This window comes from Vigna angularis, chromosome 5 (genome assembly GCF_016808095.1).
Source record: "Vigna angularis cultivar LongXiaoDou No.4 chromosome 5, ASM1680809v1, whole genome shotgun sequence".
NCBI classification, from domain to species: domain Eukaryota; kingdom Viridiplantae; phylum Streptophyta; class Magnoliopsida; order Fabales; family Fabaceae; genus Vigna; species Vigna angularis.
Genome location: NC_068974.1, coordinates 31,335,426 through 31,359,909, shown reverse-complemented (window position 1 = coordinate 31,359,909; position 24,484 = coordinate 31,335,426). Strand labels below are relative to the sequence as shown.

The window sequence follows — 24,484 nt, the reverse complement described above, 5'->3', positions numbered from 1 at the left end:
AATTGTAAACTTTGTATTATTATATTAATTTCACATGGCTTAAGCTAACTCTTTGGAGGAATTAAGATGTGAGAGTCAAATTGTACTTGAAGATGTACTGTGCTCACCTCACGCATGTGCTCTTGCATCTCCTTTGATATATATTTTTTAATTTTCTGTGTGTTGTTATGGATATAATTAAATAAATCCAATATCTATGTATTGTCATTTTAATATATAATATTTTAATAAAACCTAAATCCTTACATGTATTATTCTTCAAATTCTTCCATTTTGCACCAAAATAAAATCCGAGTTTATGAGTAGATACATAAAAGATAATAAAATCTTCTCAGGATTATATTAAAAATAAGACAAATTTATAATATATAATTAAATATAAAAATAGTTTTATATTATTAAATAATATTTAAAGATTATTTGTGATAATCAAATCAAACTATAATTATGTGATAGTATAGTGTTAATGACAAACACATAAAAAAAAATTAAGATGTTAAGTACATATTTGTTAATAATGTTTACGTATTTAATTACAAAAAGTGTCGATACACAACTCATATAATAAATAATGCAATACTCCAAGTCATGTAATAGATTGTTTGGTCTGAAAATAATAAGTTTTTTTTTTTTAATTTGTATACATTTTAATGAAAATAAAAACTGAAATTTTATAGTTGAAATTTGAAACAAAAATGTATTTTACGAGAATATTGTGTAAATCATTCAAATAAAAAAAATTACGAATTATTATTTTCAAATTTTATAAAACATCTTTTTAACATTATGTATATTTTAAAAATTAGGTCAGCGGGGGATTTTTCCTATATTAAAAGTTTTTCTATGCAATGATTAGTTGCATAATGCCATTTTTGTAGCAGCTTGTTAAAGAAAATCTCTTTATTGTGAGACAAAGCATCATTTCTGGAATTTTCCTTTAACACCACAGATCCTCTCTTCCTGCATTTCCATACATTTTTGGAGTAAAATATTATTCTAGAATTCTGAAGTAAAATCTAAATTATACAACAAAATACGTTTTTAAACTGTATAAAGTAAAAATATATTTTAAGAATGTATTTATATATTACATAATTAAAAATACATTTTAAATTAATTTAAAAAATATTTTTAGATCTAGAAATATATTAAAAATTGTGTATTTTAAAACATGTATTTGAAATTTATGAAAGAAAAAACTATAAGATAAACCTTTTATACTTTTTCAATAGTATCGTAAATGTGCAAGAATATCCAATTGCGTTATATAAATCTACGCCGTCAATATTGGTATGTTTAATACACATTTATCACTCAACCACAAAAAAGAATTTCCATTTAAATTTTTTCGCATATTTTATCCATATGTATTTGTTTCGTTGTTTTATTATCAAATTTTAAAGAATGTTTTTGTTACAGACAAAATGTTTAAAAAGTGAGAACCGTATCAATAAGTTGTATAATTAAACATATTCATAAAAAAATGTTAGTTTATTATTAAAATGAGTTGTATAATTTATTAAACTACTTTGGAAGAGAAATTGTATATGTAAACAAATCCCTAGAGTTTATAACAACAAACCTATTTATTTTTTAAAGGGAAGATTAAAATAAAATAAAAAATAAGCCGCATTTTAAATATATTTTAAAGAGTGAAAAAGAACCAAATACACATTAATAAATGACATTTATAAACATTAAAAGAAAACTTAAAGCAATGAAAAAAGAAGGTGAAATAATTGTGCTTGTATTGCTTGTTACGTGTCCTTCTCTTGGGCTTTATTTTGGAAGCCCATTCCAAGGAACAGAGAAGAACTATGGCAGTGAGTCGAACAACTAATTTATGAAGTGATATTTTGTGTCATCGTTATCATTTACTATCTTTTCTCTTTGTTGGCTGAATTGAGCTCACATAACATACACTTTCTGTTTCTCTTTTTTTTTTCTGCTTTCAATTTTGATAATCGCAGAGGAAATTGTTTGAGCATTAGGTGGAAGATTTGTGTGGGCTGATGATGATGACCACATCGCTGCTACTCCCATCGCCCTCTTGTGCTTCTATACTCAGCGGAAGGACTCAGAGAATTTCGGCTTCTGCTTCATTTCACAGACTCAAGTATCATGTGAAGGGCTTCAGAGTGCGAGCTCTTAGAGAGAAGACGGAGGAAATTGAAAACCCTTCACCTGAGGAAGTTACAAAGAAGTATGGCCTTGAAGCTGGACTTTGGAAGGTGCGCTTTTCATTTTTCTCGTCTGTTTTGGCTTATCTAGGAGTTTAAGGTTCCTAAAAGATTCCGGTTTCTTGAATCGTAGGTTTCTTGTTTTTTGGTGGTTTCGTGTTTGTGTGTAATTGCTGATAAGCAGCCTCGCTTTCTTGGCTTCAATGCTAAGTGTGTATTGGTTCCCACTTAATTAAGTGTGTTGCAAAAAAGAAGCTCGATTTGGATTGAACTTGGAGAAAGTCAAAAGTATAATCGAAGGATATGCTATGATATGATTTTGTTACTGACATTTTCCGAATAAAGGAAACAGAAACCTTGAAAATTCAAAACAGTGAGGCAAAAAGGACTAGTTTTGCTTGTCAAAAATTGCCTTAACTGCAAAAGATGTGCCACTTGATAAAATTTTATTTTATATTCTGTGTAAGCTTCTGTGTTTATCCCTGAATTGTAGGTTTTCTTTCCATTCCTTCCTTTGGCCTCGTTTTAATTTTCTCCACTTTTGGGGAGCACGTGATGGCTTGTTGGTGAATTTTTTAGTTCAAGGAATGTTAAGTAATGACTCAATATTCAGTATCTTTTTGAGTCTATCTAAAATGAAGAAAATGGTATCTTGCAGATTTTCAGCTCAAAAGAGGAAGGAAAGGAGAATTCTGAGCAACAGACATCAAAGGCTGATCAAGCCAAGGAATTGCTAGCAAAATATGGAGGAGCATACCTGGCTACCTCAATTACACTGTCATTGATCTCTTTCGCACTTTGTTATGCACTAATTAGTGCTGGAATTGATGTCCAATCTTTGTTGCAGAAGGTCCAACACTAAAACAAAACCTAATGTAGATAGATTGCAATTTAGTTAAAAAATAATTATTGCTTGGGATTAATGAGTTGCGTGTTTATCTTCAGATTGGAATCTCAGCTGATGAGACTGGCGAAAAAGTTGGTACCTTTGCTTTGGCATATGCTGCACATAAAGCTGCATCTCCAATTAGGTTTCCACCCACAGTGGCTCTTACCCCGATTGTGGCTGGTTGGATTGGAAAGAAAGTTGAGAAAGATAAGTAGCTTGTAGTGATACCTTCAAATGTCAAACAATCTGCCCCTGAACATGCTTTTCTCTATAGTATCTCGAATTTTATAACCAGATAAACATTAGTTTCCACACTTATGGGCATGTTACATTCTTATTATTTATTAACGATAATGAAAATGATGTTTAATAATATGCATTATGTATGCCACTAACGTTGTCATAATTCGCTTGCATGATTGCATCCACCAGGTTAGTATAATCGGTATAATATAACACACTATTTAGTTATTGGTTGTAGTCAGTCAATCATTGGATTATCGAGGGAGGCCCAGAATAGCGATAAGGTGATTGCCAACTCACAGAATGGTGATAAGGTAATTGCCAACTCAAAGAAAATGAATGATCCTAAAATCCCAGCTGAAACTTGTCGTTTCACCATCAGTGTGCTGAATTGCAGGCATAGCAAATATTGAAATGGACGAATGGTTAAAGATGATAAGCTAGGAGCATAACTCTTCCAATTTGCATTCCGAAGTTTTTTATTGCTTGCAAAACATAAGACATCGAGCTAAGTACTACGAAGCAAGACTTAAAATAATATACAAGGATGGTTTCAGCAAAGCATCAAGATCTTTTTGTTCTTGAACTAAGGTCCCTTGGGTTATGTAATATTTTACTATACAACGAGCCAATTGATTGGCCACTCAGTTCCTCGGACTAGCTTCTTGGAAAAACATGAGAAAGCATCTTCATGGAACCTTCAATCCAACCGCCAGAATAATGTAGAGAGGATACAAAAGGAATATGGATGGATGTCATAGGTTCTCAGCAGGAAAAGGAACATCACGTTCACTTTTATATTCACAATGCATTGGAAGCTTCAACCTCCAGAGGGTTTAGATGTAGAAGACACTTCACCTACATTTGAAGGATGACTTGGGGTCGAAGTATTATCGCGAGTCATACAGTAATCTTCCTGAAGCGGATCCAGTTCATTCCATTCAACTACAGCTGTAAATGTAACAATGAAGCTTTAGAATATCACCAAGCCTGAATCCTATTTTTTTGTGAAAATCCCAAACCCCTCCCCCTCCAGGTGTGTGGGTGCATGACGTATCTAAAGAATGAATGGAGGATAAGTTTAGGGAGGATACGTTCTGTTCTCCACATGTCAGTTATGCTAACATCAGCATCTGATAAAAGCCAGTAATCAGCTTCACTCTGCAAAGGGAAAAAAGTTTCAAATAAGCTCCTACACTTGAGCTTTTATTTCTTTTATCAGAAACGATACTGACTTCGTGCTTACAAGTTACAACAAAGAAACATTGCAAAAATTCATACAAAATATGCAATCATAGATGTGTGCAGAATTTTGAAAGATAATCCCCCACAGCTGAGACAGTGTTGCCATAAATGTATTCTCGCATTAGAACCGAAATATGAAAAACAAAATGTCTCAAAGAATGAGGTGATACTCACAGCAACATCTGAAGGAACAATCTTCATGATCCCGCTGACGAAATCCTGAGAGGTAGTAAACTCTGAACTAGGTCCAACATCTGGTCCCTGAACATCAACGCCTTTCCCTTTATCCTCCGGTACCACTGTTGATTGATTTTTGTTAACATCTGGACTAGATGGAAGTTTGGGTACATCAACACCATTAATATCTTCAAACTTCTCTTCAAATTGACTAAAAAGACAGAGAAAGAAGGGGAGGTCAGGAATCTAACTATTACATGTTACATGAGAAGCATTATAGCCTCATCCTGCACTGTCATCTGACCATGCCATTGCAATAAACTTGAGGAAACTGATTTTCGAATCATACAAAAAATACCTAACAAGGTAAACATCTATGGGGCCCATTGTGCTTCTGAGGACTATCCTGTATCTCCGCTGTGGATAATCAACAGCCTAATAGAAAAGGGGGATTTATCATGAGAAAAATGCAAGTGATATTTATTAACTTCTATTTAAATCTTCATGCCCTCTCAAATTACCTCGTCAGGATCAGGTACCTCCAAAGTGGTGCCATGGGGTGCTTTAATTGCTATCAAGGTCTCATTCTGGCAGTAAAGACTAAGATTTCAGTAAACATCCAAAACCAAAATTTATATTGTGACGCAAAGAACATAGACGAAGAAATTTACCTGGAAGCAGGGTAAATTTTTTATATCTTCCTCAGTAACAAAAAGCAACCTATGCATGTGGAAATAGATTAAAGAAACACATCAAATATGGTTATGCACACAAAATGACCGCCAAATAACACAGATGACTAAAGGCAAAATGAATATTACCTCTCATTGTTTTCATCTTCACTGAGCTCCCGCAGTCTTTCTTGCATCTCCCTGCAATTAATTAGAAAACTTCAGTAGTCCAGGCATGGTCCCCAAACATTATAGATGAATAAGCCAATGAAGATAAAATTGCCATGGATGGTCTCCAAACCTTATTTGTTCATCTAACCGCCGCTCATCCATTGTTAAATTTTCAACTTCTGCCTGCAGATGAGAAACAGAAAGAAATCAAATGCCAACAAAATTTCAGGAATTAATATTATCTGTGAAGTATAATATAAAATAAATTATACAAAAATTCAATCCCAATACCCATTGCAAAGCAACTTACTGAAATTCAAGTCAGAGAAGGTCTGTAATTTGTTTCAATAAAAATAAAATGTTTCACAGGCAATCTCACATAAAATGATTTGACAACAGCTACCTCCAGATGAAAAAAAAAAAATGAAAGTTTCTTGACAGGAAACCATAAATTGAATACATAATCAAGCTTTATATGTTCCAATCTAAAGAAACCATCTCCATGTCAATCCCAAGCAGAAAATTGAATTTTTTCTAACCTGTAAGCTAGCAAAACTATCATCAGCCTCTCCCGGTCTTGAGACATCCAATCCCCTGATCAACATTTGTCAAAGGGGTCAGTAAAATAGTTTAAAACTTCAATACCTCAACAATTATGACAAGGATTGACGAATAGAAATTCCTACTTCCATTGAATTCGGTTCTTCAGTTTCTTTTCTATAAGGCCAATCCCTTCAAGAACGTTTGTTATATCATATATCCTCCTCTTTTGCACCTGTAGTTACAAAAAAAGGAACATCAAATTATCAAACTTTACAGCATGCAATCACTAGACCATATGAAAATATATTAACCTCTAACGTGTCTGCAGCTTTATTCAGATCAAGGATACCATCCTCAGCTTGTTTGATCAAATTGATGAACTTCTTGGTCAACAGACCTATTTTTTACGAAAATGATATATGCAGTAATTAAAAAAGAGTATAGCAACTTCCTTTTGTCACTGAAAACATACTGAACAAAGGGAAAATTACACTTAATCTAACAGTAGTTTCACCATTTTCAGACAAACCCTGACTATTTTGTAACTGAAATCTCCTCAGCTTTAGTTTAACTTGAAAATATTAGCTTCAGTTAACTTCAATGTCAATTTAACATTTACTCATCCTATCCATCTAAGACATGGCCGGTTGGTTTGATTAAGAAGACTTAACCAAACTGTAATAAAAACTAATTAAAGAATCAGTTTACGAACCACGCCACATTTAAAAACCAGCTCTTCAAACTGTAATTAAAACCATTTTTTGTTATTTGGTTAACCAGTTCATCAACTAACGAAGAGTGTGATCCTTTATGTAGCATAACAATCATGTTGATGGATCGCATGTTATTAAATGTGCTTCAATATGAAAGGTAGCAATGGCAAGAGGGTAACAGAGCAGACTGTGTCTCTGTTGGTTGGTAGTGGCAGAGGAATAAAGAGCTTTAGGAGTAAATCAGCTTCTACATGAGTTGGGTGCACGAAATAACATTTTCTATACTTTAGATTAGTTAAATCTGGTTAACTGAATTAGATTTGAAAGTGGTTATCTTAACAGCTTTTTAGACAGAAATTGGTTAGACTATTAGAAATCTAAATACAAGTTGGTTCTTCTAGGTGTGGTTCAGTTAAGTTTGCAATTCAGTTTGGTTTTGAGTTGTTCTTTACCCATCCTTTTGGACCCACTAGAGTGACTTCTATTTCCAAGAGGGTAATGCATAAGCTAAACAATAACTTTAGAGGGTACATTGTGAAAATATTAAACCAGAATTAAATAATGAGTAAAATAAACATGTAAATGCTGATTGTAAAAATTTGTCTATAAACTACAAGTTGTTGAGAGAGTTTAATACACAATGAAAGTTGAGGCCACTAAATGAGAAAGAATGAAACTACAAAGGATCAAAGGGTAATAATGCACCATATAAAATTGAATAATTATAAAACCTTGTTGATCAACAATGAACTGCCAAATGCTATAATACCTAAAGAGCTGTCATAACGACATGGACCAGCTGGAGTGAGATTATTGCCTGAAGGAGAACCTGCCAAGTTTACATAAAAAAGAAAGTATCTAAGTTTTTTGCATGCCTAACACAGGTAAGTAATGATGGTGTATGTTAGTTGACAGGCAACCAAAATATGATTTACCAGCATTTTCTAGGGATATCTGTTAAAAATAAAAACATAATGTTTGGAAGATGATATTCACCAATATTTGAGCCTGGAGTTTGAGTTCCAAGTCTGTTGCATTTTGTCATCCTAGAGGATTTCCCACCTTTTCCTGTCTTTCCTGATACTGGTGTACGAAAAGGACTATTAGCTGGTTCAGTGGACCCAGGAGTCATCCTATCACCAGAATCAGCTTCAAAATCAGCTGCTTCACTCTTCCGCTTCAATTGCTGAAATGTGAAAATATAATCATTGCAATCAATAGAAATGACAATAAACAGGAGAAATTAGAGTAAGAATTACATTTTCACAAATAATTCACATACTTTATAATCCATAATAGACAATCTATATTTGGTCCAAAGCATGCAAGCAATAGTTGCAAAGCAATATTAATTAGAATGTTCATAAAGGAAAATAAAATAATAACTCTACTATTATAGAGATGTTCATCACAAGATTATGCATAATTCATTCTTTCACATGATCACTACCTAATCCATTTCTAGTTTGTAATCATATAAAGTCAAACCATAAATTGGAAATCTTTTTACAAAGAGCCCCAAGAACAAAAGGACTAGACATGACACATGCACAAATATGTACAATTGATTTCATATGAAAGTATGAAAGGCACTCCTAAAAGTAGGTTGCAAACACTCAGAACTCCTAGACTAGGAACATATGGATGAAGTAATTGATCTGTGGTCAAATCAAATGCCAAAAACCTATGAATTTGGCAGCCTCCAGCTTCAATTTTAGGTTGAGTAAAATGATCCAAATAAAACATAAGCAGAAGAAAGTTAAAAGAGTATATACATAATTTCACATGATGTCAATGGGACTGTCCAGAAGTACTTCAAAGGGGCTAATACAACAAATAAATAGCCCTACCACTTCCTCGAAAAATTTGACCAATTTACAATCACACTGCCAACTCAATTTATAATCAGCAAGCACATCGTCTAAAGTTCTTCACTGCTCTAGTCACAAACTCAAGAACTTAATATCACCAAAGAAACTAAACAGATAGAACAGTTTATAAATTATAACCTTCTATACAAGATATTAACCAATCAATTCCATACCCTGTATAAAAACAAGTCCCGAGCACATTATATTTCCAACTCTCAAGCACCTTAACTTGGGAAATCAAAATTCAAACTCAACTACCACTTAACAATCTCCAAGTTACAATCTAGCTCTAGTGTCACCTATAAACTAATTCAGCGACTAACACCAACAAATTAACAACTCACTAACTAATTAAGCCCTTGAATTGAGCAGATCTCTCTAGTTCTCAAAAAATTATCCGAGTCATCACGAACACTCGACCACATAACCCACTCTAACAACTCCACAGCCAAAAAAATAATAAAAAACCTAAAAATGAAAAACTAAATTAGGGAAGCACCGACAGGAGTCTTGACCACGACTGCTTCGGCGTCGAGGCTTCGGCGGTGGTCAGGGGCGAAGCGGTGGTAGTCTCCGGCGGCGGCAAAGGGTGGTTTCATGGAAGAGAAGGGGAGTTGGCGTTTCATGGTGTGCATGATCTGATCGGGCGGGTTGGAGGAGGCTGTGGCGGTGGCGGTGGCGGCAGCGGAAGGAGCGTGCGGTGCCGACATCCGCCGCAAGGAAGGGGGATCGGTGGGGTTTGGGAGTTAGAATTGGGGGAATCGAAAGGAATGGGAGAGGAAACAAGGATCTGAGAGTTTGTTGAGTGGGAAAATAATAAAGCGGGAGAGAGAAAGAGAGGAGAAAACGAGGGAAAGAGAAAAAAGAGAGAGAGGAAGAAGAAGATGAAGAGAAGGGAGGGAATTTGGTTCGGATATAGATGTGGAGGGAAGCACTTACTACAATAAATTCCCAAATAAATATAATATATATTATCATAATAATTACTATTTCTTTTCACACTAAAGAGAAAAAACAGATCAATTATTATTGTTATTATTAATATTGTGTTTTATCTATCCATTCATATTTTAATTTTATTTTTTAATGGAACAAAAGAGCATTACAATCATTAATATGCAGTGTAAGCAATATTTTAAAGAGGAAATGAAAGAGTTTAATTTTCATGTATAGAATATGCAAGCAATCTTACCTTAATAATTAACTAAAAATTATACTCATCATCACTGTACCAATAATAGTTTTTAAATAATTGCTCTAAAGCTTAACAAATCATTGCATAAGATTCACTAATTGAAATGAGATGTACTAAGTGGGATGAGCTTCTGAAGTAATTGATTTTAATTTAACAAAATGTAAAAGAAAATAATAAACAATATAATAAAATCTACAATTAAATATATAATTACCACTAAAAATAAATTAAACCACCTGTTATATTTATTTTCGAACTTGCACACCATTTATACGACCACTATTTTCTTAAATCGAAAATAAAATAAATATATAACTTTTTTTTAAGGAAAAAATAAATTACAACTATTTTGTATATATTTTACAAGCATTATTCCTATATATCACTAACGTTAAAATTTGGACAATTAATCAAATAAAAAGTAAGTTCAACCATTATATATTCAGATTAATAGTGTAAAAGTGTTGTATATGGTATACCAATAAAAAATTACTATTTGTAAACTTTTAGAATTATTAAAGTAAAAGTTAATAGCATTATTACATATAGTAATTTATAATTGAATAATAATGTAAAATCAATTTTTATGATTAGTATACGTAACATCCCAAAAATACAGTATAAAATCATATAATAGAATAATCACATGTTAATAGTACTACAGATCAGTCTTACAAAAGATAGGACGTACACTTATGGCCGAACGGCCTTACAGAATAACGAGAAAGTTAAAATTGTACAAATAAGCAATCTAGACCGAACGGTTTACAAAAGACCTATATCGAACGGTCATACAAAAGAAGAAGGTAAAAGATGATCAAACGGTCATCATACAAATAAACTAACTATTGACCGAACGGTTCTACAATTCGGTCTTAACTTCTACCTCGACCAAACTTTCTTCTTCCAGCGCTTCTTCCAGCAGCTCTTCTCCTTCTGCTCACATCCACACGGATGATCATTGCGACAGAACAAACGACTGAATGTACAAAACGGACAAGACAGGAAAATAGGGTAAGCTTATGTATTTTAATTCATGTATCAGCATATATTTCATAAAATCAATTAAACCAGATAAATCATTAACTCTTTCATGCAAAGCCTAATACTAGACTCTTACTGTCCGAACTGTATGAATTCTGTGTAGCTACGACGTTCGTGCATCCGGGTGACAGCTGTCACTCGAGGTTAGTCCTATCTGTCCAAATTAACCATAAGGACTAGAATCTCCTGTCATTCCCACACATGACTTACCCTTTTCTACGTGAGAAACGAGTAATCACGAAATATTAGGATGAACCGCTAGCTTAGCTTTATCCACATTCATACTTTACCAATTCCAATATCCATTCATGAGATATTCCTCCCCGAAATACTCTTTCATAACCAAAGTCATTTCATCCATATCATATTCCATCATCTTTCATTATTAAAACCTCAACTTAACCAATTTGAATAAAGATCACGTAGGATACCAAATACCGAACGTTAGTTTTTTAACCCAGAACAAGACTGAAAACTAGGAGTGAGACCGAGATATCTCCAACTCAAAACAGATCAAATCGAGAGAGTTACTCACTTGTTGTGAAAGGGACCGAATACAATAATACTTCTTAAAGACTAATAGAATCGAACGTTATTTTCCAAGTGAGCCAATTTAATGGACTGACTCTTGAGAGTTTAAACTGAACACCGTAAAGCCTAGGCCGAGTACTAAGACTCTAGGCCGAAACCAATTAAGACAGATACTATAGGACATCAAATAATAGCACTTGACGGAATCATATGAAGAAACCGAACGCCAATAAATACTTAGCTTCTTAATGAGTTAAACATCAAGGAAAACGAATGTCAATCGAAGACCGGGCACTATAGAGAGCGAACGCTATTGAGTTTGGACGAACGCTCTTATTATAAAGGTAGATTACGGAAAATGAGAACAAGCGCCTGGTGTAAGACCGAGCACTTACTTAGTACGAGCGCTTGGTGTAAGACCGAGCACTACTTAGTACGAGCGCTTGGTGTAAGACCGATCACTACTTAACTTATAGAATAAAAAGGCTTGATAAATATAAGATATTATTTAACTAATGTTCAAGAACGAACAAAATATACAAATACATATAGATATACGAAGTTTATAATCAAATACCAAGGAATAAATATCCTTGGTTGAACGCTTAAGTACAAATATTACCAAACGGAACGAAGACGCTAGTCTTCAACTAGAATTCTCTCCAAATGAAAGAATCCAGTTCCAACCGAGTCCACAGGAAAACTGAACACTATATCGAATGAGCGCTGGTCTAATATCAAACACTTATTAAGAACGAACGCTACTGAGAACGAACGTTGGTATAATTGAATGATCAATACTGACTCTCGACCACATCCCTACCCATTTCATGGCTTTCATTAATCATCAATACTTGTAAACAACATACCATATTTCATCATCAAACACAATATCATTCCAGTTCCTCATACAGTCAACAATGCAATAACAACCATTTTTCATATTCATTCAGAAATCAACGAATATGCATTCATACAAAGCAAGAATCTAAATCAAATTATATAAGCTTCCCTTACCTCTTAATGTGACCGAACGTTCACAGAGGCAGAATACGGTTTCACCACTACAAGTCCTTCTACCCTCAACGCTCAACAATTTCCAAACTAAACCAAGTAAAAACCAAAACACTATTAGAACCTCTCTTTTTAGAAGAGTAATCAACACATGAAACCAGAACTTGGTTTGCATGTCCAGAAAACCACACAGCTGAGGGAAAGATGAACTTACCAGCTCGGAATCGAAAATTGATCGGTTCAAATGAACGCCCTCGACGTCGGGAATGCTCAGGTGTGGTCTGTTTGATGATCGAAAGAAGAAAAGAGTGAGATTTTGTAGAGAGAAGGTTAAGAAATCTTAGAGAGAAGGAGTAGAAAATGGTTTCAGAGATTTGGAGAAGAAAGTAAGCATGCAGAGAAGTGGCACAACATTTGAAAATTTGGCATTAACTATTGCCGTCACCAAAAACGAACGTCCACTCTCTTGCCGCCACCTGTTTCCACTTTCTGATTTCCAACTCTCCTTCCTTGACACATGTAATCCACTAAGATGAGTTTTTTAATGGATTTTAATAGGTTCTAACAGTATATAACTATTTTCTCCCAGAATTTAATCCAAAACTTAAAAAATAATATTAATATTCACACAATGAGTCAGTTTAAACCAAATTCTAAATTTTATCTTAATATTATCTTTAATTTAAAAGAGCGAGAATTTTGTTATTATCTTAAACAAAATTAGTCACACTATCACTTCTTTGATAATAGTTTTCTCAAACTTTTCCAACTATTAGATAAAAACAATGATTGTTTAAAGACACATACTAAAACGAAAAGAAAAAGAAAACTTTTAAAATGGGATATTTTAGTTTTTTAACATCTATTCAAGTTTGATGTAATAGTATAATACATCAAATTAACATTTGTTATCGGGACAAAGATGTGTTGCATTTATAATATATTTATAATATATGTTAATTTGTGTTTTTTTCTAAAAAAAATCATTACTATTTTCTTTCATTAAAATCATAAAAAATTAATATAAAAACTAAGATTAAATTTTCCGAATTTTTAAGTAGTATGAGTATCTTAAATATAATTATAAAGTAGTGAAAATTTTGTGATAAATACTAAGAAAATAAAAAGTGGTGATTAATTCGTGGATTTTTTAGAATTTGAATCCTTTTCAAAATTGACTAGTGCATTCGTCATTCTATTTGAAACAATGAAATTGAAGTGTCTTCATTCGAAATTTATAATAAAAAGTTATGATTATTTGAAGTTTTTTACCATCAAATCTTCATAACCCTGAATCTGTGACCAATATCTAAGAGTTGAAAACTTTACCTTTGAAAACAACCTAATAAAATTCTCAACAAAAAAAATTGAGTCAAAATCAGAGTTAACCCACAAATCCAAAAACACAATCTTTAGGATACACAACAATGGCTAAACATTAACCTTAATGTGAAATGCAATATAGAGAATGAAAGTTTGAAACCAAACAAACATCACAACACCAAAATGGAGTTAAATGGGTTGACGAACTTCTTCCTAAGAGTTTGGCGCCATTAATACTGTACTTTCATGGTTGGTTTTGCATAAACAAAAAAGAGAAAGATAAAGACGTTGACGTTGACGTTGTTTCTAAAATTTTAAAACACAAATTGATATCATCAGACCACTCACAATTGATCTTAGAGTTAATATCAATTTCCAAATCGACATTTATTGTGAGAAAGTCCAATATTAATTTTAACAAAATATTTATAAAAATATCATCACATATTTTTAATGTCAAATTTTGGACCATGTAACAACGATGTCACATGTGCTAATGATATATTAAATATTACCACCCACTTAATTCTAATAAAAAATTAAGAGTTAAATATGTTTTTAATCCCTCAACTATCAAGAATTTTTATTTTTAGTCCCTCACCCAAACTTTGGTACACTTTGATTATTGTCCTTAAAGAAACTGTAATTTTTCATCCTCCATGACTAACGGTGTTAATTTTTTTCTAACGTGGCTAACGGTGTGCCACGTGGAAGGCCAATTCAAATTTTGTTTATGACTTTAATTAAAATTAAAAGAAAAAATATTAAATTTTAGGGTCAAAACTGGAATCCCTTTTTTTCTTCTTTCAAGGGTTTTGCGGGCACTCTTTTCTTCTCCATCTTCAACCAACCTTGGCCAACACTTGGTAATACTCTTCTCCTCTCCTTCCCAATTTTTGTAAGAATCCTCTCATCATCATTCTCTTCTTCGTCTTCAATGGCTGCCTCTTTATTGTCTTCATCGTCGTTAAGTAAAAGTGCCTCAAAACTTAAACGTCACGTTAAGCTTTCTATTCTACTCGATGTAAGATTCATAACATTGCCACCTCTTTAAGAGTTTATGCTTAAAAAAAGTGTTTGAAAAAAAAACAGAGTTAGAAAGAAAAAAACATCACCTCCATAAAAAAATGTAGTTTTTTGTTTTTTGGTCTACTTGTGCTTTTTTAAACAAAAAGACCCCTTATTTGGTACATTTCAATCTAAATTATTGAAGTCTTTCTCGTTGACCAACTCTTAGTGCAAGCCTAATTGTATCACATTGAGTTTTCTATTCTTAATGTCTGCGATCATTTTAGTGCTAGAATCTTCAATATATATCCAAGGAAAGGAGCTATTCTTCCAGGATCTGATGCATATATTATCATCCTCAATCCAATTTAAGCTTTGAGATAACTGTAAAGTCCCACTATTCCAAATTGTACCCAAATGTCTTTGAAGGAAGTGGTTTAACTATACTATCATCCATCAAAGGATTGAAATTTATTAATTACTTGGTGACTGCAAGAGTACAACACAAATCTCCTTCTTTTGGTTTAATATGGATCTTTCATCCATATCTATTAAGTTCTTTCTCTGTCATCGACCTTTAGGCTGAGTCTCACTACTCATTACTTGAACTATTCATGCTATATTCTTTTTTCCTTGGAAGTGTCCTACAACTCCATTCAACATATATATAGTGTAATGATTGAAGCCAGATTTTGTAATATCAATATTAAAAAGTTCTTTTTTTTAGGGGCGAGGAATTACAGATTTGGTTGATTGGGTGGATGCGTGTGCTTGCGATTTTTGGGGGAATAGGTTTAGGGAAGGGGGAAGGAAAAAAAAAGTGAAAGATAGTGAAAAATATATGATAAATGTTGCGATTTGAGTTGAAGATAGACGAAAGGAAAAAAGTGCCAACAGAAGAAAATGAGTGTAATAGTTGGAGATCGACCTAGTGTTGGCCATGGCTGGTTGAAGATGAAAAAAAAAAGACTGCCCGCATTACCCCTTGAATGAAGAAAAAATAAGGATTCCAGTTTTGACCCTACAATTTAATGTTTTTTCTTTTAATTTTAATTAGAGTCAGAAACAAAATTTGATTTGGCCTTTCATGTGGCACACCATTAGCCACTTAAAAAAAATTAACGTTGGTCATGGAGGACAAACAATTACATTTTTCAAGAATCAAAGTGTACCAAAGTTTGGAAAAGGGACTAAAAATAAAATCGCTTGATAGTTGAAGGACTAAAAACATATTTAACCAAAAAATTAACTATACTGAAGCTTGTGTTAGATAACAAATAATTAAATAATTAAGTGATGATTATGCATCAAACTGAAATTAAATTTGATAGGTTGACCTTATAATCAAAGCAAAGAATGATTAAAAAATGCATCTAACACCAAATACCAGATAAATTATGATAATGACCCATTATTTAATGCTTTATCTGTTTCACATAATAAATATAAAAAGCAAGAGAGGAAGACAAGAAGAAAAACAACGATAAAAAAACGCATGGCGTAAGAGAAGATATAACTTATTTAAGAGTTTATTTTCTTATAAACGAGTTTTCTTTTACACATTTGATAATGTTTTGGTAGTGACTCTTAATAACATTAATAATTAGTTTAAATATTTTCGTTTAAGTTGCAACTTTTACAAGTTCTGGTCTAATTATTTTCTTTTAAGAAAAAGTAGCAGCACGCAAAGTATAAAAAAGATGAAGCAAAAAATAACATCCAGATAATACTGAGAAATTGTCATGTGCTAGCACAGTGTAAGACAAACGGAGCAAGCATGTTTGCACAAAAATCACAAAAAAGGAAGTAACCGTAAAAAGAGAAAAAGTTGACCTTATCATGATGAACATGACATATAAAATTAGTACACCCTGTAAAATGTTGTACCCTGAAATAGTCATATACAAATATACCAAAAACCAAAAAAGTATTCCACAATGCCACAAGGTCAAAGTAAAAGTCAACACCCCTAGTTTCTTTTCTTCTATTTCATAGCAACAACATTTTACCAACGATTACGATCTTTCCCTTGCTGAGATGTTGCACCACTCCATTGAGGCCGCAATGCAATGCTACTAGAAGCACCCCTACCTTGTCCCCGACCAAAAGGTCTCTCAGATTGTGAAGCTTCATGATTATAAGCATTCTTTGACTGATTCATGCGACCAGACTCTGATATTCTGAATTGTCTAAAGTCATTCACAAAGAGCTGCGATGTGGTGTCACTAGTAGTTGTTACATGGTAGGAGCCTGCATCATTATGTTGTTCATGACTAGGAATTCTTTCATTTTTCACTGTATCAACTTTTCTCCCTCTACCTGAACCCCATCCAACACCAGCACCTTTGTGTATAAAGGAAGGTGCATTTGATGAAAAGCTTCTTCCATGTTGGCTATTTGCATTTGATGAAAAGCTTCTTGCATGTTGGCTACTTCCATTTGATGAAAAGCTTCTTTCATGTTGTCTACTTGAATGTGAGAAAACCCTTGAACTATTGCTCTTGTTTTCACTCCTCCATTTGTCTTGAGTTTGCACCCTGAGTTATCAAGTTGGCCAGTTAAAAGATAAGAGATTTTGTCTGAGATACGAAACCCACATGCTCTAATGTAGGAAAATGTTAAACATAGTGAAAATTATATATGGGATTAATCTTCCTTGTGTTAAACACACATAGGATTCTCTATTTATAATAGAAAAAATATGGGCTAAGCCCAAAATACAAATAATAAATAATAACAAACTAACTGAAAAATAAACTGAAAGATAAAAGATATAATATTTCTAACACTCCCCCTCAAGCTGGAGCATACAAATTGTATGAACCAAGTTTGAAATAACTAAACTAGGTTTTGAACTAGATGATTTTTCTTCCAAGAGTGAGACAATAAACACTTCAACTTCAAAAGTGTGAACCAAGCTTGTGAAACTTCAACTTCAAAAGTGTGAACCAAGCTTGTGAAACTTCAACTTCAAAAGTGTGAACCAAGCTTGTGAAACTTCAACTTCAAAAGTGGATGAAGGAGAATAATGGAGAAGGAGGCAATAAACACTTCAACTTCAGAAGTGGATGAAGGAGAGCAGCGGAGAAGGAGACAATAAACACTTCAACTTCAGAAGTGGATGAAGGAGAGCAGCGGAGAAGGAGGCAATAAACACTTCAACTTCAGAAGTGGATGAAGGAGAGCAGCGGAGAAGGATGCAATAAACGCAGCAGATCTGTGCGGCAAATACAATAAGAAAGGAAGATCAAGGCAAGAACAGCAATACAGAGGCGAAACCCTCTACGGCAAATTATGCAGAAAGAAGAAGGAGGTCCGAAGATGTGGAAGCATGCGGCAAGAAGAAGACAGACGTCATGGCAGCAATGGCTGCTCCGGAAGGTCTAAACAGAGAGAGGGAGGTCCGATGATTCAAAGGAGGCAGTGGTTCCCAGGAGACTTGTCTCTGATTCTGGGTGCTGAGATTTAAGAAGAGAAAATGAAGATTACAAGATTTTTAGGGGCTGCCGGCGGCCATGACGGCCGGCCACCGGCAGACAGCAAAGACCACCGGAAGAGATCAGAAAACCTGCTCTGATACCATGTTAAACATAGTGAAAATTATATATGGGATTAATCTTCCTTGTGTTAAACACACATAGATTCTCTATTTATAATAGAAAAAATATGGGCGAAGCCCAAAATACAAATAATAAATATTAACAAACTAACTGAAAAATAAACTGAAAGATAAAAGATATAATATTTCTAACAGGAAAAAAAAGTACCTCTCAAAACGACTAAAATATCTCTGACGTTCATGCCAGAGTTCAGTTTCCATGATATCACCTTCAAAGATTTTCTATAAAAATTTGAAATGTTATACAATATACATACTTTTTCTTTATCAGAAAAGAAAGTTCTTTTAGTTTTACCTTCTCTGGAAGGCTCACATTCGATAGTAAACAAGGAATGTGATTACTACCAGCAGGAAGCTCGTAATAGACACATCTAAAACATGAACGATGTCACGGTTATTGGAAGTTTACTCAAAAGTTGAATGCAAATTAAGAAAATGAAAACTGTGTTCAGATTTTAAGTAGCATACAAGACACGATCTTCTTTGTTGTCACAAAGGTCCAAGCAAGCTTCTTCATTGCAAGGACTTATGGTACCCCCAATGCCATCACTGCTAAAGTACCAAGAAAACAAAAAGGAAACATTGAACTGTGGGTTATTTCCAACACAGAAAAGTACATGCAAGGTTGCAATCATTAAAGAAGAAACATGCAGTAGCCATGAAAAAATGATTAGAGAAAGAATTTACTAGAAATCACAAAATTTAGCAGGTTTATTGAGTCAGTCTCAGTAGTAATTTTGTGTTAGAGTCTGTTGAGAACCTTATTCTCGTGTCTATCTTGCAATTTGGGTCAACAGATAGAGAGCCAAATTTCTCTGCTAATTTGCTAGAGCTTCTAACAAACAAGCTATCAGCCTTGAGTGAATTTCTTATGGCCTCCTTTTCCTATAAAACACAATAAGAGAGATTTTGAGGAGATCGATGCATAAAATATTAGCAATTGAAGTATGTAAATTTGTGGTGTGCTATGCTACTTATCAAGTTAGTAGTTCACACCGATAATTCATTTTTGAGTTCTTTGGTTTCAGCCACAAGCCGGGTATCATCTATCCATGGAAGTTTGCAAATTCCCTAGGCAAAAGACACACAAACATTTGTTTCCATCAGTACTTATTACCCTTCAAAATTTGACAAAAGGAACAATACGAATTAATAGAAGAAACATCGTAAAATAATAACCTGCCAGGTGAAGCGTTTTCCTTCAGTGTCAACTTCAAAATCTTAAAAAACAAAAAAAGCAATGATAAGAAAGAGAAAACAAAGTAAAAAGAACCAAAAATATTGAATAAAATGCTTCAAACAAGATAAACTGGCTTACCCTGAGGATAAAAGTCAAGGATTCTAGATTTCTCATCTAGCATTAGTTGTGCATAGGCTTTTGGAAGAGCATGAGCACTGCACAAAAGTAGAATTAGATATCATCATGGTAATGGAAATATATATATATATTGAGTGGCAAATAGGACAACATAAGAAAGTTACCTTCCTGGAGGGAGAACACTTAAAAGTTGATCAAGTGGTAAGAATGGGACACCTTTTTCAAATTTTACTCTCACTTGACTCATGCCCTTTAAATCTGAAGCAAATGGACCGTAGTGGAACGGATAAAACCTGTATATTGCAACGTTCATGTCTTTTTGGATTTTTCCATATTTGTATAATGCATTAGACATTAAAATTCAAGTTATATATATATATATATATGTATATATATATAAATTAAACCATATTGGCTTACCATGTCCAGGAAGCAACTGCTGAAAAATAGTATTGAAGAACCCATGCCAATCCTTCAGTGTACTTCTGGACCTACAAATAAATTGCAATCTATCACCACCACCACCAACATTGAAAGTTGAATAGCAAAAGGGACCCTGCTAGTGCAACATATTTAAGGTAAAACAACAAAAGTCTTCCAAACCCAAACAAACAACAGTTGGCAAAGTTGTTTGTAGAACCACATACTATTTCCTTCCTTTTTCCCTCAATGTCAGTAGGAGTTTCCACAGAAAACTTCGCTTTATAATATCTTTCTTTGTAACCAGGTGCTCCAAATTTTATCTGTAATGAAAGGTAATAAAAAAGAGCATGTTTAGGATCTTAATTTTCATGGACAATGTTAGTGGAAAGATAATTTAATACATGATTTACCAAGCAAATATCATTCTTATAATGAATATCAACAAACTTACTATACATATGTAAATCTTTAATTTAATTAGACTGTACTAGATGTATTGTAATTTAATTCATATAGTGCATACCTTGTCAACTAAGAAATCTTCACTCAAAAGTAAGTCACATTTTTGTCTAATACTTTTCTTCAATTCATCTTTTAAATCCTTTGTGTTTTGCTCAATCTGACAGTGAGGAGAAAAAAGATTATTAACAATTCAACATTAATATGCTGCTGTAAGAGAATCCATGAAAGGTGTCAACAAAACTGTATAAATGAAGACAGAAACTCCTGATTTACAATACAACAACTTACTTCAGCATGTGTAGCAGAAACATTATTCGCCAAAAGAGACAACTTTGAATCTGGTGCCTTCTTGATCAGAAGAGTGCAATCAGAAGTATTTTCATCGTCAAGATCAAAGAAACATTTTTCATTCTTTTCTTCCCTCCTCTGCATGGAAAATCAGGGAAACACATGAGCCCAAATTTACAGTAAAATAAAAAGGGATGTGTAAATTTTTCAAATATATTTCAACTTACGGCATCCTCATTATCTCGAATAAGCCTTTTCAATCTGCGTTCTCGTATTTCAGATCTTTTCTTAAACATTTTCTCTTCATATGTACCAACCTTAAGTATAAAGTTTTCAACTCTAGATAACTTCATAAAAGCAGCATTTTTTTCTCCAACCTGCTTTCATAGGTGCACAACGATTTTAAGTAAAATAGATTATTGGGATATAAGGGTAACAGAAAAAAGAAAAAGATATGCACAAACAAAAGAAGGAATGAGACAGTAACAGTGTTACCCTGCTCATGTCCACTAGATGTCCTCCAAGAGTACTGAATTCTTCCTTGTAAACAGTCATTAGCAAATCAATGGCCCCCTGAAAAAATTGGGAAAAACAAGTAATGATATAGCTGACCATACATTAATACTTTATATTCAAAAAATTTCCAACAAACCTCATGAATATCCAAAGATGGCAGGTGGGGCAGAAAATCATTTCCAGCAAAAAAGCACATGAAGATGAAATCATCAATTATTCTCTCAAGCTTAATAATGCTACAAGTTTTTGGAGGATTTTCTATCTTCATGTCTAACTCAATATACTCCCTCAGTAGCCAAATGTGCAAAAGCTGCACAGTTAAACTCATAAGACTCATGATCATATAAACAACAAAGCTGTAGTTGAAGAATGTAAATCAACTATTATACCTTGAAAGGCTTGGCAGCTACTTTTGGTTGCTGCTGAAAAGAGACATCCTGTACATGTCTAGAATGTGAGATATTGTACAGAAAAGTAAAATAGTATATCTTCAAGAGTTTAATTTTCCTTTGTAACGAGTAGTCTCAACCAATAAGAAATCATTCTTGACAGAACTCTCAAGATAGTTATAACCAAAATTAACAAATTATCATGCATAGCAGTTTGTAACTAAATGAAAGTACAAAAGTTAGAATTCAATCACAGACATTATAGGTGTATACACTATTTATTAATTTTTCACGCTAAGCTACACAAGTTATATATATATATATATATATATATATATATATATATATATATATATATATATATTTTAATATCAACATCACCTCTCTTAATATTGAAAAATGGGGCTCGTGAGTCGCCAGTGCAAGCATTATAAGATCAGCATCCTGAATTACAGTGCAAAATAGTCTTTATATTGAATATCAGAAGAAACAATCACTTTGTCAGACAACTTTTACTATGATTTACTCACCAAGCCATATAAACAGTGACAGGTATTTGGATCATACTCCTCCAGAGTACGCTGTTTGCGTATGTATGACATAATCTTATGTTCCCCTTCCCCGGGAACATTAGCATCGGAGAGAATTACCTAAGTTCAAAATTAACAAGGTAAAAAACAATAATATTTAGCTTGATATAAAAGAAGACAATAACAATGATTTAAAATATTAAGCAAGGACGAATGAAGCATTCTTAGTGGTAGTTGAACTTTCTGAAATGTGGACAATGCATGTCATACCATAATATCCTTCCATAATGAGTTACAATTTATCCTTGTAGAGATATAGCCCTTAAGTGCCTTTGAGAGTTCATGCATGAACTCAGTGCCTGGTGTTATAATATTGAAATCTGCAACTTCAGACTCTTGTTTAGGAAGAACTTGTTTCCCTTCCATTTCAAATTGTTTCCTTAGCCTCTCTTCCTCAGCTTCCTACACAGATACAAGAGATAAATTCAAGGCCTTAACTATGACAGTGATAATAATTGATGAATAATAACCCACATGAATTTCTTTGTCCTTAGCAGCTCGGAATCGTCTTGAACGTTGCTGGTTCATTTTGGCACGTGGGGTAATCCCGTCTGTGCATGAGAAACACAGAACCTCTTTAGTTCAACTTTTCATTAGAAGACATGCAAAGATACTGAAACACAATGCATTCATGCGAAGGTGTCTCAACTTTTACACTTAAAAACCGAAGGATATTGCATTTCTAAGACAAAGTTCAGTTGCTAAGGCAAGAAAATAAAGAAGTATCAACAAAGTTAAGTTGTTAATGATGAAAGTCTGGTGTCTCACTCACCAATAGCCATGTATACGAGCTTGCGAGGCCTAACAGTGTCGACAAGTCTATCAATGTAGTCAAAGACATTTCTGAAAACATCTTCGAATGTTGTTGGAAGTGGAATCTAATGACAACATGAACTTCTTAAGAAAAAAACAGCACAAGAATAAATAAAATGAAAGTATATGAACAAAAGTGAGTAACGAACATCGTCATGATCACTATCAGGGTGAAAACATGGATGGATGATGGCATTCATGTCAAGATACAAGTTATCATATTTCACTCCATTTGGGTCTTGCATGGCTTTGTCTACATCTTGCACCACCCTGGGATATTTATCAGTCAGCCATCTATAGAACGCGGGCACTCCCATTGCTATTAATTTTCCAGTAGTTTCTGATCGATGAATAGCTTAAATAGAGACAAAGAGAAAAAGAGAAACACTGAGTGAAGACAAGTTCTCAAATATGGGATGGTATTCTTGTTTTTATGTCATATCAGTAACACTTTCTACGTATATTTTACATTCATACGTTGGTGTGTTTTATTCAGAGAAATAATGACATGGTTATTTTTTATAAAAAGAAAAAAGCAATAATAAACAAAAAAGATATTTTCTGCAGAAGAAGATTAACTTGTACCTGAGTTGCAGCGAGAAGGGAAGATAGGAGCAATGACTTAGCAAAGAAGTTAAGTTAGAAGATGAAGAGACTTAAAATGGTCTTTTCAAAACTCAGATTAAAGTAATCATTGTACGAATCAAAGTTCGACTCATCACATATATCTTGGAGAAAACAAGTTATCTGTAATTTTAAGAAAGCTTCAAGAATATAATTTTAATCTTGATATTTTCACCAAGAATTAAGAAAATATTGAAGAAAAAATAAAAATATTTAAAAAACACAAAAAAATGTTTTGGTTGTAGTAAGTAAACAGTTTCAATACTTGAGGAAGAGAAAAAAAAAAAGGTAAAATTGGCTGTTTCGATCTTAAATTACACTGTTGTTTTATGGAACCCACCAAAGCAAAGATGATGAGAATGAAAATAGAAAATTAAAAAGATAACATAGAAAACTGAAGCATTGTCATCATTATTGTACAGTTACCGAAAAGTCGAAAACTATGATGGGAATGTTATGTACTTACAGCTTCCATTAGGTTCCAAAAAAGCGTAAGATAAAGTGAACATAATAAAAAAATAAGTAAAGATTATACTTCATGGTGTTATTTACTCCACTTATTATTCCTTTGTAATTATTACTATAGAATTATTATTATTATTACTATAAATAGATAATGATGAC

The 24,484-nt window shown here is 33.2% G+C and overlaps 3 protein-coding genes across 6 annotated transcripts; 1 reads left to right on the top strand and 2 right to left on the bottom strand.

The window, feature by feature from the left end:
* The first annotated feature begins 1,723 nt into the window (after positions 1–1,723).
* Positions 1,724–3,457, top strand: LOC108340439 (uncharacterized). 2 transcript variants are annotated; one of them, XM_017577831.2, is made up of 4 exons: positions 1,724–1,823; positions 1,971–2,231; positions 2,839–3,030; positions 3,126–3,457. In XM_017577831.2, the coding sequence occupies exons 2-4, from the start codon at positions 2,013–2,015 to the stop codon at positions 3,282–3,284; spliced, it is 570 nt and encodes a 189-aa protein (XP_017433320.1). In that variant the 5' UTR covers positions 1,724–1,823; positions 1,971–2,012; the 3' UTR covers positions 3,285–3,457. The 2 variants fall into 2 exon arrangements, with proteins under 2 accessions (XP_017433320.1, XP_017433319.1); XM_017577830.2 differs by lacking the exon at positions 1,724–1,823 and having other exon boundaries at positions 1,855–2,231.
* A 304-nt stretch (positions 3,458–3,761) lies between these two features.
* LOC108340438 (transcription factor E2FB) lies at positions 3,762–9,626 on the bottom strand. Of its 3 annotated transcripts, none has more exons than XM_052877464.1 (14): positions 9,207–9,626; positions 7,829–8,018; positions 7,602–7,661; positions 6,431–6,516; positions 6,263–6,351; positions 6,116–6,170; positions 5,707–5,759; positions 5,556–5,624; positions 5,406–5,454; positions 5,256–5,321; positions 5,093–5,169; positions 4,732–4,945; positions 4,407–4,473; positions 3,762–4,263 (listed from the first exon to the last, which is right to left on the bottom strand). In XM_052877464.1, exons 1-14 carry the CDS (start codon positions 9,411–9,413, stop codon positions 4,133–4,135), a joined length of 1,413 nt encoding a protein of 470 aa, XP_052733424.1. In that variant the 5' UTR covers positions 9,414–9,626; the 3' UTR covers positions 3,762–4,132. The 3 variants fall into 3 exon arrangements, with proteins under 3 accessions (XP_052733424.1, XP_017433318.1, XP_052733425.1); XM_017577829.2 differs by having other exon boundaries at positions 5,556–5,606; XM_052877465.1 differs by having other exon boundaries at positions 9,203–9,343.
* A 7,197-nt stretch (positions 9,627–16,823) lies between these two features.
* On the bottom strand, positions 16,824–23,553 carry LOC108339404 (5'-3' exoribonuclease 3). The gene is made up of 22 exons (XM_052878239.1): positions 23,386–23,553; positions 23,196–23,301; positions 22,898–22,974; positions 22,634–22,825; positions 22,364–22,483; positions 22,215–22,277; positions 21,581–21,754; positions 21,424–21,501; positions 21,156–21,305; positions 20,929–21,066; positions 20,702–20,797; positions 20,403–20,498; positions 20,176–20,246; positions 19,920–20,048; positions 19,756–19,832; positions 19,617–19,657; positions 19,434–19,508; positions 19,198–19,322; positions 18,906–18,986; positions 18,733–18,808; positions 18,586–18,659; positions 16,824–17,355 (listed from the first exon to the last, which is right to left on the bottom strand). The coding sequence occupies exons 1-22, from the start codon at positions 23,551–23,553 to the stop codon at positions 16,824–16,826; spliced, it is 2,739 nt and encodes a 912-aa protein (XP_052734199.1).
* Between the last annotated feature and the right edge of the window lie 931 nt (positions 23,554–24,484).

Coding starts and splice junctions, on each gene's coding strand:
- LOC108340439 (XM_017577831.2), top strand. CDS start 2,013: ATGATGATGACCACATCGCTGCTACTCCCATCGCCCTCTTGTGCTTCT. Junction 2,232..2,838: donor TTGAAGCTGGACTTTGGAAG/GTGCGCTTTTCA, acceptor GGTATCTTGCAG/ATTTTCAGCTCAAAAGAGGA. Junction 3,031..3,125: donor TCCAATCTTTGTTGCAGAAG/GTCCAACACTAA, acceptor GTTTATCTTCAG/ATTGGAATCTCAGCTGATGA.
- LOC108340438 (XM_052877464.1), bottom strand. CDS start 9,413: ATGTCGGCACCGCACGCTCCTTCCGCTGCCGCCACCGCCACCGCCACA. Junction 4,946..5,092: donor ATAGATGTTTACCTTGTTAG/GTATTTTTTGTA, acceptor CTGTCTTTTTAG/TCAATTTGAAGAGAAGTTTG. Junction 4,474..4,731: donor TTGTTCCTTCAGATGTTGCT/GTGAGTATCACC, acceptor TTCCCTTTGCAG/AGTGAAGCTGATTACTGGCT.
- LOC108339404 (XM_052878239.1), bottom strand. CDS start 23,553: ATGGGAGTGCCCGCGTTCTATAGATGGCTGACTGATAAATATCCCAGG. Junction 22,278..22,363: donor GTCACTGTTTATATGGCTTG/GTGAGTAAATCA, acceptor ACTGTAATTCAG/GATGCTGATCTTATAATGCT. Junction 18,809..18,905: donor AACAAAGAAGATCGTGTCTT/GTATGCTACTTA, acceptor TTCATGTTTTAG/ATGTGTCTATTACGAGCTTC.